This window comes from Macadamia integrifolia, chromosome 5 (assembly GCF_013358625.1).
Source record: "Macadamia integrifolia cultivar HAES 741 chromosome 5, SCU_Mint_v3, whole genome shotgun sequence".
NCBI lineage: Eukaryota > Viridiplantae > Streptophyta > Magnoliopsida > Proteales > Proteaceae > Macadamia > Macadamia integrifolia.
Genome location: NC_056561.1, coordinates 9,815,542 through 9,828,411, shown reverse-complemented (window position 1 = coordinate 9,828,411; position 12,870 = coordinate 9,815,542). Strand labels below are relative to the sequence as shown.

At 38.4% G+C, this 12,870-nt stretch overlaps 1 protein-coding gene across 2 annotated transcripts; it reads right to left on the bottom strand.

Moving 5' to 3' along the window:
- Window positions 1–2,565: 2,565 nt before the first annotated feature.
- On the bottom strand, window positions 2,566–12,268 carry LOC122078265 (riboflavin biosynthesis protein PYRD, chloroplastic). 2 transcript variants are annotated; one of them, XM_042644169.1, is made up of 4 exons: window positions 12,130–12,268; window positions 4,624–5,481; window positions 3,978–4,276; window positions 2,566–3,475 (listed from the first exon to the last, which is right to left on the bottom strand). In XM_042644169.1, exons 2-4 carry the CDS (start codon window positions 5,008–5,010, stop codon window positions 2,869–2,871), a joined length of 1,293 nt encoding a protein of 430 aa, XP_042500103.1. In that variant the 5' UTR covers window positions 5,011–5,481; window positions 12,130–12,268; the 3' UTR covers window positions 2,566–2,868. The 2 variants fall into 2 exon arrangements, with proteins under 2 accessions (XP_042500103.1, XP_042500104.1); XM_042644170.1 differs by lacking the exon at window positions 12,130–12,268 and adding an exon at window positions 6,177–6,200.
- Between the last annotated feature and the right edge of the window lie 602 nt (window positions 12,269–12,870).

Sequence of the window (12,870 nt, the reverse complement as noted above, 5' to 3'; positions counted from 1 at the left end):
CTACCCTCAAGTAACCATATGTCCATAGACCATGGATTTTTTTAGTCATAATCAATTATGGCTAGAGATCCATCCATGCGAATTAAAGATTATCTTTTTCTAGACTCTCTAGGGGGAGGACAACAATTAACAATCCGGAACTTCTCACTGTCAATGTCTAACGCAAGAATTCATTCATCACTGTGGTTGGAGTCTCTGTACCATCTCTTAATAAGCCAATAGAGGGTTCCATCCATAAGCACCGGATGTGTTTCATATTGAACTGGAAATTGATCTGGTACATATCCACTTCCAAATCTTTTAGAGCCATATTGATCTTGTACTGATATGTTTGGAACTCTTAACTTTCTCCATGAACTTCTTCACCCACTGTAATTATCTCACAAAATCTACCATTGTTCCCATGATAGTCTATAATACGAAATAATTCACAACCTTCACAAACTCTGACCACTTTATATTTATTGCTTAAGTTGTGGAAGCCAAAACCAACACTAATAGTTGGACTTGAGGAGGAGAAGGTGCGGGGCAATATAAGATTTGATTTGGGCAACATCTTCCTCTCTTTTGTAATGGGATTACAGATGTAGATGGGACCCAAACCATTCCGTTTCGCTATGCAGAGAAAGCCGTTGCAAGAACCCACAATATCAAGGCAACTCCCTTTCAGTTTAAAACCCTCCATTGGTATATTTCTGGGTTTACTCCAGTAAAAACCTTCTCCAGGACGCACCATGAGTAGGCTATTCATCTTGGTGTATTTTAGTATTGTTATTGATGAAGTTGTAAGAACAAGAGTGGGTGGATGCATCATAGATTTAGTGAAGTGGAAATCGATGAATCAGAATCATGTCTCAATCAATCTAGACCAGAACTTGCATACGCTCATGCATCTGAGTACAGATTCTATGGGAAGTCTACTCAAAACATCAAAAATAATTTCATGAGGGAGATTCATAATAAATGCATCATCATCATCCTTACCCATATGTGTATGGTTGCTAATCTGCAGCTTTTTCATGGTCGACCTTATTGTAATTGTATTTCTCATCTCTTCCTCCATATTCATACTCATATTCACCCTCCTTTCTTCTTCTCCCTTTCTTCTCATCGATCGTCTCTATGAACTGAAGGTCGGTCGAACTTCTCTTGGCTCCTCCTACGATCACTCAAACCCCCAGAGAAAGCACGATCCGTTATGTTACTATTTATCATCTCCTCCTCCTAATTCTTCTCCCTTTCTTCTCATAGTTTCCATGAACTGAAAGACGGTGTCCAGAGACAGTTGAGTTATTTCGGTTCCTCCTACAAAGTTTTAGAGATAAATATGGCAATGTACCGAATTAGAGAAGACGTGCAATCCAATACTGATTTGGACTTCCTAACAAAACTCACAATTTGAGAACAGAAGCAACCAAACTCCCACTCAATCTTTTTAATTATCTCATAGCAACTTTACCCATTTTCTCTCATATAGTCATATCCCATTAGGATCTAGGAATTTTTTTTATTTTATATATTTTCTTTTTGAAAAAAAAAATTATGATTAATATGATGTAGAGAAAATTGCACGATAACGTCTTGATTTACCAAGTTACCCAAGTTGCATGGATCGAATCATACACTCATGTTGAATGAAAATCATTTAATTTTCACCGAAAACAATGAAATTTTTTAAAAGAATTATTAAAAAAAAAAAAAAAGCATCAATATTACAAAATATCCAAAACAGTACAATCCCTCATTATATATGGTTTATATATTTTATATAAATTTTATATGTTTACGCCCACCATCTCTCCAATCAACGCTTCTGCCTTCTCTCTCTCTCTCTCAAACTAGAGCTATCAATCTGCTGATCCAGTTTCAATCCAAGATGAATCAGTTTTGATGTGAGAATGGTAAAACTTAAACTTAATCAATAAGGAAATTTCGTACGGATCTCTTACACGTTTTTTGTCATTTGATGTCCCATAGTCTTATTGATATCGAACTTACATTGAGATGTCTTCTAACTTTCTCCATGAACATTACCACAAAAACAGAAAAAAAATTCTCCATGGACTTTCACCCACTGTGATTATCTCATAGCGTCTAACAATCTTGTAGTAGTAGCAGTTACTCAGACTCGAACAGCTTTATGATTTATGGGTTTGGTATTTCAGAAGAAAGACTTAAGTTTAACATTATGCTAAAGAGTGATATAAATAAATAAGGAGAGGGATAGATACGCCACTGGTATACGGTAAACCAAAGAATGTTTCCGAGATAAAGATTGGTGACTCAGTTTTCAATTCACATACCCAATCTATCAAACTTCCCGCAAATCCCAAATGTTCACTGGATAGGGCCATAAGATCTCAGATTGATCAGTACCACCTCACTGAAGAACCTATCTTCTAACCTGGACCTCCTAAATACTTCTTGAGAGGAGACTTTTGTATAAGATACCGTGTGAACTAAAACTCCAGGGAAACAAGTGTAAGATGGAATGTTGATCAAGGAAACAAAAAGGTACAAAGTAAATAAATCCAATTGGTGTCGAATCATGCCACAGCTTACCAGTGAGAAAAACTCGAATATGTTATTGCACTTGTACTCTTCTACAAATTCTCTGCAATGCAAATAGCAAAAACTACAAATTACTTCTTGAGGTTTTTCAGTGATGATTTTTTTTGTTTTTTTGTTTTTGTTTTTTTTTTTTTTTTTTTTTTTCAATTCTCCAATAATATTATCTGATCCAAGTTCAAGGTCATTGAACATTCACTGTAAAGCATCCAACTTTATTGCATGGTCAGATCAACTCTGCTGCCAATTATAAGAGGAGAAATCGCAATCACTTGATTTGTTCAGGTATCTCATCTAGCTTTAGCAAAAATAGCCATCCACCAAAACGGTCTCCCTTACAGTCCTGGATTTCAAGTTTCTTAAAGCAATAGGTCTTTTTTCCAGGTCCTTAAATGCCGGAAATGAACTTCCTCCACCCTGATCCCAGAGTGGTACCACTTCCATCACTACCTTCTGTAACAACCCTTGCTCAAGACCCTCTCCAAGAAGCTCTTGAAAATCAGTACCATTCCCCTGCAAGTCCATCAAAACACTGCATAACCCCCGCTTTGAACAATAATCCAGAATTATATTTAAATTTATCTGATCGAAAGCCACAATTTCAATTCCCTGTCCACCCATTTCTAGGCCAGCAACTGTGCGTTCTGTGGTAAAAACAATCACTCGGGAAGTGGTTCCTGTAGTGAGAACAGGAAGTTGTAATAGTGATTCTGGATGTGTAGCTATAATCAATTTTAGGGGTTGACTGGCTCCAGGTTCTTCGGATGCAGGGAAGCACTTAGAAGATGAGGCACTAGAAAGCATAACTGCATCATATTCCTGAAGTAATTCTGAATAGTATCCACCAGCCTCTGTAGCTCCATGTCCTACCTGATTTAGGATGCAGCCATTGACTGACACAGAGTATCTGCAGGTCAAAGAGAGAAAGGGGACGGGAACAGAACAATTCAGATTTAAAATGAGGAGCTTCCTAAGAAATGTACGTACAAAGATTAAGAAAGTGTTGTAATCAGAATTTACAGAAATAAAGCCAAGTACCCAAAGATTTTGTTATAGGTGCACATTTAATATCAACAATCAATATTTCTAGCCCGAACTCTCTACTAAGTTTCAGCTGATTCCAAAGATCTTAGGAGTTAGGACACAGCTTGTGTTTACAATAAAGTTCACCCTTTATTACCAAAGTCTCAGGTATTCAAATTGACTAGAGGTCATACATAATTATTTACAACCTATTGACCCTACAATAGGAGCAGCCCCATGCAATGTGTATTCCCTTTTTCCTATACGAAACAACTGTCCAATAAAAAGGTATATTTTTCCTTCTAAAAAAAAAAAACTTTATATTCTATTCATGCTATGAGGGGGTTTGCATTCTGTCCAAGACAAGAGTAGTCAACTTAGTCTACCTCAGCGTGGTTAAGGGCTTCCCCGTAAGCATTCGATGGATAAATGCCTCATTAAGGCTCTTGCATAGTTCTTCCTCAACACCCATCCTCACATAAATTCCTGAGTCTCTTAGCCTTTCTACCCCTTTTGAAGCCACAATTGGGTTTGGGTCCACCATTCCTACCACCACCTCTTTCACTTTGGCTTGAATCAGTGCTTCAGTGCAGGGTGGAGTTCTCCCATAATGGTTACACGGTTCTAGGCTGACATAAGCTGTTGCATTTTCAGCCAATTCCCCAGCATCCCTCAGGGCAAAAACCTGCAAATTTCACAGCCTGCCTCAAAAAACTTCACCAACAGTTGCATAAATCAATAACAGAATTCCTCTTTATCTTTTTTTGCGTCATGCTATATCTAAACACTAAACCAAACTGATTTTTTTTTTCCCTGCAAAATAAGCAAGAGAAAAGAATACCAAAAACTAAAAATAAAAAGGTAATAAAATATGAATATTTAAACGAGTACAAAGGAAATGGGAAAAAACAGATATAATCCAATATAACTACTGCAAATTAAGGGTAAGAAACTTAGAACTTGACAACATAGCTTATAGTTTCCAAGTAAATAAAGAAAAAAAAAAAAGAGAAAGGTTCAAACAATTGTTACCTCAGCATGAGGCTGCCCTGCTTTTGGGTGAAACCCTTCACCGACAATCTGTCCATCCCTTACAATAACACATCCAACCATGGGGTTTGGGCTAGTACACCCAATTGCCTTCCTTGCAAGCTCCACACATCTCCTCATATAAAAACTATCATCTTTTTCTCTGAAACCCTCACATCTGATAATAACTAAACCATCTTGCTTCCTCCAACTAGTGAGAGATTTGGCAACCCTTCTCCTTAAACTGCAAAACCCATTGTTGGAATTTGAGCTGGAGAGACATTTAACATATGGTCCTACGGGCTGGAAGCAGATGGAACGACAAGAACAAAGTGGAAAACTAGGTGCATTACGATAATATGTTGGTGGAGTAAGTGTCTGAAGTTGCATCTTTGAGAATTGAAGAAAAACCGAGATGAGAAAATATGAGAACAGAAGACAATTGCGGTTGAAATCCAACTCGAGAAAAATTACAGTTTCAATTTCAGTCTATACCCAAAACTCGAGTTTTTAAATTGTCCTGGAAAGGAGTGGAATGATGAGGCTGTTCTAGGATTTGATATTTTCCACTATGTCCTATGATCTTAATAATGAGTTCTGCTTCTACAGGATGTACCTAGAGCGGGTTATTATTTAGGACAAAAGATGGGGAGACAGGAAATGCTATGACGCAAAATCTAGCAATTCCCTTGATAGTAAGACTAAGATCATGCAGTCATCAGTATTTGAAAACACAACAGCACATGAGGAGAACCAAACTTGAAACAATCTTAGGGCCAGGAGCACAGAGCAGGGCGAGTGGGAGAACAAAGAATCGAGCGAGTCAAAAAACCATCACTGCCACTCTGTTTGTCCAATAAGCTGCAACAAAATTTGTAAATGAGCATTAAGTAAAATCTCATGTTCTTGCACTGAGATGGGTAAATATTTATTGTGCTAGAAAAAGGAAAAAGAAAATCTCGCATTAACAGATGAAATGTAGATAATAATTAAGAAGATAATAACCTTTGTTTCTTCAAATTTTAATTTCCTCCAACATCTTAATCATTCATTCTTCATTTCAAAGACCATAAACCAAGATACAGAATTGAATGAATCAATGAACCATCAATAACAATCATAAGCAGGATAAAGATATTTCACATGATTAATTGATTATATAGAGGGTTTCTTATGGAAGACTCCACGTAAAAATAGCCAAAATGGGTGTCCTACATAGAATACATATAAAAGAAGGTTTCTATTAGAATACCCTGTCAAAAGAGACCATGAATGCACACTTCCTTTCTTAAGTGTCATTTCAACATTTTCTTTTATTAAAGTTATTTCTTTAGATAAAAGATTCCACCATTTATGTTAAGAGCAGAAAATAGGAAACCACACACCGTTGAGGAAAAAGAAATAAATTATAAAGGAAATTGGGTAGCCCTATACAATTTGTTGACTTTTCAATGGTGATAAACATGACAATCCTCTGATATCTGTAAATACAACCTAATTATCTCCACTATCAAAGCACTTATTAATGTAGGAATGGATTTGACAAGTATGCTCACCTGACTTCATACGGCTGTAGAATATGCAGTTACGTCGCCAATCCTCTCCTTTGGTTTCAGCCACCAATATGCGAGTAACAATATTTATTCCCTGGGTATCATCCTCATTAGTGTTTTCCATATCATAGTCATATCCACCATCATCATCATCATCTAAGGGGTAGGGATAAAGAGCTGACTCATCCTCCTCATTGGAGTCTTCAACCTCAGCTACTGCATTAACCCTCTGCTTATGTGGACAAGACTTAGCAAAATGTCCTAGCTCTTGACAATGGAAACACTGTACCTTATTACTACCTGTCATGGGTGCCTTTCCTTTATGATCAGCTCGTGGAGGAAAAGTGGATTTTGGAGGTGTTGAGCTACTAGGTTTAGTGGCTGGAAAATTCTTCTTTACCTCCCCAGCTTGGAAACCAAACCTTCTAACTGGCTGTGCTAGAAGCTCCTCTGCTCGTAGGGCCTTGTCAAAACAATCCCTCACTGAGTGCACTTCAACAACTCCGATACCCCTGTTGATTTCAACTCGTAATCCCAGTCGAAACTGAGATAACAGTTGCCTTTCATTCTCCCTTATGCCTGTACGAGAATAAAGTGCGTCAAACTTGTTCATGTACTCGGCAACAGTCATAGACCCTTGACGAAGAGAGTTTAGCTGGTCTTGTATGCGAGCTCTGAAGTTGCGTGGCAAGTATTTATCTGATAATTCAAGCTTCATCTCTTCCCAACTAGTAGGTTCTCTACCACGGTCTTCCAACTCTAGCTCATAGGTCCTCCACCACTCACGAGCAGCCCCAACTAGCTTAGCACGAGCTAGTTTCATCTTCCGTTCCTCGGGTAACTCATAATAGTCAAAATAGTCGTCTAGTGCCACTACCCAATCATAGAACAATTGGGGGTCATATCTCCCATCAAACTCCTTCAGATCGAGCTTGACCTTCTGTGAATCTCCAGAATACCTCTGTTGCACGGGACGCTCAGTCTCAAAGTATCCTCTTACATGCTCTTCAAAAGTAGGTTGTGCCATCGGAACCCTCTGTGGTGCTCTCAGATTAGGGTTTGTTCTCCTATTAGTCAACTGAGTAACCACATTCATTGGAGTGTCCACTTCGGGTGTTGTACGTGAACTGCCAGTAGGCTGTTGGGGTGGGGTCTCTTCATTCAACAACCTGGCATCCAATTCAGCCTTCAACTCAGCCTTCAATTCAGTCCGTAAGGTTTGCTGTTCAGCCCTCATCTCAGTCCTCATAGTCTGTAGCATCTCCATAAGAGAAGCTAGGGTAGGGGTGTTGTTCCCAGCCATGCTCTGATACCACTTAATGTAAGAATGGATTTGACAAGTCAAACCAGCCCCAAACTGCAGGAACTTTTAAACTAAGAACAACCAAAACCAATAGCAAACTTATAGCAGAAAATCAGACTTCAGCCACAAACCAGAATTGATAAACGATCTCAATGAACAGTAACCAGAAGCGAAATAAATCAGCAGCAGTCTTAGGATTAAACCAGAAATTTTAATAACAATATAACACCTCCCGTAGGTTCAGATCAGAGATGCTAATAGTCCAGAATGTCACAGTAACACAGAACAGAAAACAGAATCTAAATCTGTGCAGGTTTTGACAATCGACCAGAATTGCTTGACAGTTCACTTCAGCAGATCCAGTGGTCTGATTGACCCCAAAATTGGATCGATCCTTCCTCTGGATAGGATTATCCTTCAGTCAAAATATGGAGGCCATCGGATGGCTGGTTCTCCAAAAAAAACTAGGCCGATAGGAAGGAACACAGAAAAAACCAACCCAGAAATTTCTGCAGAAAAATTCAGATTACTTGCCTGTACTGCTGAAGAAGATAATCCAATAAGAGAACCAGAAAAGAAAAGACCCACCCGGACTTCTCGCCGCAGAGTGTCGATCGGATCACACACCAATCCCTAACCCTTGATCAAACACAAAGGTATAGCCATGGAGAAAACCCAGCGGCAGCAGCATAAAGCTTCTTCTTTTTTTAATTGTAAAAATCGTTCTAGGCTTTTAGGAGCCTCCTCTTCTTTATTTATAATGTTAATGGGGGAGGGAATTACAAAATAGAAGGTTCCTCAAAAAGGAAACTAAATATTCTCCTAATACAATAGTTACTAAAAACTGAAATTGGAAACTAACTGAAATTAGAAACTAGTTGAAAAAGGAAACTAACTACTAATGACTTGACTCCTAAGGAAACAAATATAACTCAAATCAAGCCCAACTAAAAAGGAAACTAATGAAAATGGAAACTAACTAGTAATCCCGTGTTCAATCTTAGACCCTCCCTTTTAGACCCATAAAAGTGGCCTATTACACTCAAAACACATGGGATCAAAGGCCCAACATGTATGGAACCCAACCCTAAGCTTATTCCTAATAAAACAAGCTTATTTAGGAAACTAAACTGCATCACTTATCCCATTATTTAAGACTTTTACAACATTTTATAGCAACAATAACAATGGTAAACAATCCTCAACAGAAACAAGAATGGGGAGGGAGAGAGAATAATCTTCCTTCTCTTCTTTTACTATGTGTCTATTATAGTAAAAGAACTACAAAATATCTGTAGTTTAAAATAACAATAAAAAAATGGGGGTATAAAATAATATTGAGAACACTGTACAGATAATGTAAGATTTTGTTGTCATGTCAAGCATGATAAGACGAAAAGGGAGCCAAGGAAAAGAAAAAAAAAACAGATCTTCTCCCAAGGACTTTGTAAAGCTACATAAATGGAAAGAGTAAACTCGTAAACCGCATGATGGAAGGGATTAAGCTTCTAAAATCACGCACTACACAATCATAATAGAGCAGTAAAACTAGAAACCATATTACACAAAACTAAAAGCAAAAATAAAATGCCACAGAAACTACCATCTCTAATGGGGGGGCAGGTGGAGGAGAGAGCACACTCCAAACAAGCATAATGGACAAGATATCTACACACGACTTCATTGTTTATAATCCACTAGAGGCTGTTTCAACTTCCAAGACATCTATGAAATGGCCACCACAAGAAATCCTTGAGAGTATTTTGATGGGCCTGAACATGCCTCATGAATCATACCATGAACATTGACACATAATATTCCAAATGTACAGTGAGCAGCAACCAACAAAGACACCTACTGAACAGGTAACAACCCCAGCCCCATCACATGCTAGCTCATCAGCTACAGGGTTGCTAGAACAAGCTCTCAACAAGAATGATCTGCATGGAATTTATATACAGTAAAAAATGTATTTTATGTAGGTAGCATAAGTGGACAATAAAGGCTGGAATCTGCTTCTAAAACCCCTCCCCCGAAGAAAAAATAAAGGCTGGGATCTGCAGTGGACCTTGATTAAATAACTTTCTGTGAACCTGGAAAATATCTACACTTGGACATAAGTACATATTATCTATTTTGAAAATTTTGTTAGAAGTGCAGAATGGACTTATTCTTCTGACCACCATCAAGCATCAAGCAAATGTCATTATACAGTTAGCAGTGTTTAAAAATTGCAGCTTCAATTGCAGAGTATGAAGCTCAGTACATAGTATCATCTGTGTAACTAAATGAAGCTCCAAGAGAATTAAGAGGCAAGAACTACAATTTACTTCTAACACAATTTGGGTAAAATTCCACTACTGCAGGACAGGACTAATTAAAGACACAAGTAGAAAATAGAATGATCACTCAAGTAAAATAAATACTCTCTCTAAGGACCTATCCAAGAAAATTGAGTCGCAAGATACTTAATTTTAGAACTGCGAGGACTGATTCAACCAACAGAATAAAAATTAGAAGTACCGATTCAACCACTACATTAAAAGTAAAAGCAGGACTGAGTACTGGTGTTCAATTGTTCATTGTTTAAATGTCTTAATGTCACAGCTCCTACATCCATATTCGTTACAATAAATCGGGATGAAATTAATAGAAGTTAAAAGCAGAAATAGTAAAACCATTAGAAGAGTCCATTGCTGTTCTCTACGTTTATGTCTCTGGAATGCAACTTAACCTGGTCCAAATGGGTAAGCCCTGAAACTTCTCAAATCTCAAACACAAGCACTACCTGCTCCTTAATCATCAACCAATTTGCACTGGAACATAAATAGAATAAACACAGATTTCTTCGATAAACCCTCTCTACTATGTAAAAAAACAGAGAGAAAGAGAGAGAGAGAGAGAGAGAGAGAGAGAGAGAGAGATCAGCTGATGTTACATGCGGGGGAGCAGAAGAACACCCTGCAGTAATGCCTAGCACAGCAACATCTTCTCGTTTTATCTTCCTGCATTATTTGACTTTCACTCTCCTTGGTAGTACTTCTAGGCAAAGTTAGTAGGTTTGGGTATGGCAAAAAAAGGGTACATATACGTATGGGTATTAGACGGACCAAATAGTAGTAATACTTGTTAGATCAAACACCAAGAAAATACGAAAATAAAGAGATAATAGATCCGCACGACATAGAGATTTAACGAGGTTCACACACCAGGGTGGTGTGCTACGTCCTCGGGCGAAGAAGAAGATGTTTCACTATGCAGAAGAAGATGTTTCACTATGCAGAAGAAGATGTTTCACTATGCAGAAGAGATGTTACACCCAAACAGTGGTGAGAAAACTCGTCCTGAAACCCTAACTCGAAAAACCCCCAAAATACAATGACTTTCTCAACAAACAACAGTACATTATATACTCCAAGTCGCGGGTCGACCCATCGGGCAGTCGATCCGGTCGAACCATACTGTGAGGCTGTAATAGGGCTCCGGGCTTGGGCCTATCGGCCCAACCCCTCTGCTTCCATCACAGAATTCAGAAAAACTTCCCATTTGGGTCACAACCAAAATATGTCAGAGCAGATCAATCTTAAAAACGGGTCAAGATTTTGAGACAAACTTAACAGTACTTCTAAAAAAAGAAGCGCTAAAAAGCATACAGAAATAATATGTTACTTGTTTAATTTATGTTTAATATGACTCTTCTGTAAAAGTCCAAGAGCAAAAATACAGGCTTATATTCACTATGCAACAGGAATGAACATTACCTAACAAACAGAATAATAGCATGAAGACTATGATTTTATCAAAAGATAGCCTCACAACTGAAATAAACATAATATAATGGCAGAATAACGGTCTTGGTCTTAATCTGAGTCAGCCTATACCTAATGGAATGGATCAGGTATCTCTATTATTCTCCCTTTTTCCCCTGTTCAACTCCAGTCTCATTTTTTTCTTCTTCGATTAGATATCCAAACATCCACTACTTGTAAAGGAACAAATTCTGATAAACGGAATTGTATCTTCTTAACTTCTCAGTTAAATCTCCATTATAAGGACCTAGTGATAAAAATGTGTGCTACCGAAAGCCATAATCTTCATCCATTCACCCAAAATCACAATGGTCAGAAGGATAAATGCAGCAAAAAACCAAGAAAAACAGTCAAATACCAATTCTTCTCACAGTTGGACAAATAAATAGCTAAAGTTGCATTTATATGGCTATAATAATCAAATAAGACTTTACAGTAAGAATCCAGAGAATCATTGAACACATTCAAACTCAACTTTCAAAAATCATTTGGATTTCAAAATTAACTTTTAATAACAACAAATATGATGACACTGAACTTCCCCCTCCCAAACCCGCTGTTCCAATCTCCTTCTTCCCAGAGAGGATATGATAGTGGTCTTCTGGGCTTGTATGTTGTAATTTGTAAGACATCCTTGATCAACCCCAACAAGAACATCACTGATCAGACCAATCAGTGGTCGAGTCTAATTTGTTAGGATCACCTAATTGTAAAGTTAAATGGTAAAATAGAGGATGTATCACCTAATCGTAGTTCCAAATAATAAAATAGAGAGAGATCAAAGGCTTCTCTTCTCAGATTCCAGATATATAGAGAGAGAAATGGAGAGATTAAAAATGCTCACTGGAGAGTGGAAAGAAGTCCATTGCCAAACGGAAGAAGGGTTAGAAGTCGACTGCCGAAGTGACCCGTCGATTGCAGAGGATTGGTCGCTTGAAGAGAAGAAGGGTTACAGAGGCTTGTCGCTCGAAGGGAAGAACGGTTGCAGCGGCGAAGGATGGATAAATAATTGCCGATGAAGGGTTTGCAGTTTTGGGTGGTTTCCTCGAAGGATTCAGATCCTCGGCAATTCCTCAAGGTGCAATTCCCCTCTAATCTGGCGACAAGTGTCCATTTCGACGTGAACGGCCCAAGATTAAGTGAGAGAAAGTTGAGGGCATCATGGGTCTGGATCTGCAAAAACCCAACCCGATCCAGGGTCTAGTGTAGCGGCTGTCTTCTCTCTCCATATAAGCCAAGTGAACCTCTGCCCCCTTTTTTTGCTTTTCCGTTTCCGTTCCCGTTCCCAGTTGATAGCAGCGGCGAGTCTCCATCCCGAAGGATGTTACAGCAAAGTAGATCTTCGATTTTCTCGCCATCACCTCTTGAAGCTCCACAATGTTAGGGTGTTAAACCATCTTCATAACCGATATATCACGCTTCACTTGCCCCATCATTCCAACTTTGATAACATTCTCTTTCCCAACAATTTTTATCACGATGCTCTTACCAGTCTGTATGTTTCGGGCGAGATAGACCTTAGCGAAGGAACCATGGCCCAGAAGCCAACCTAGCTCGTTCTTCCCGTGAAGCACAGAGCTGCCAT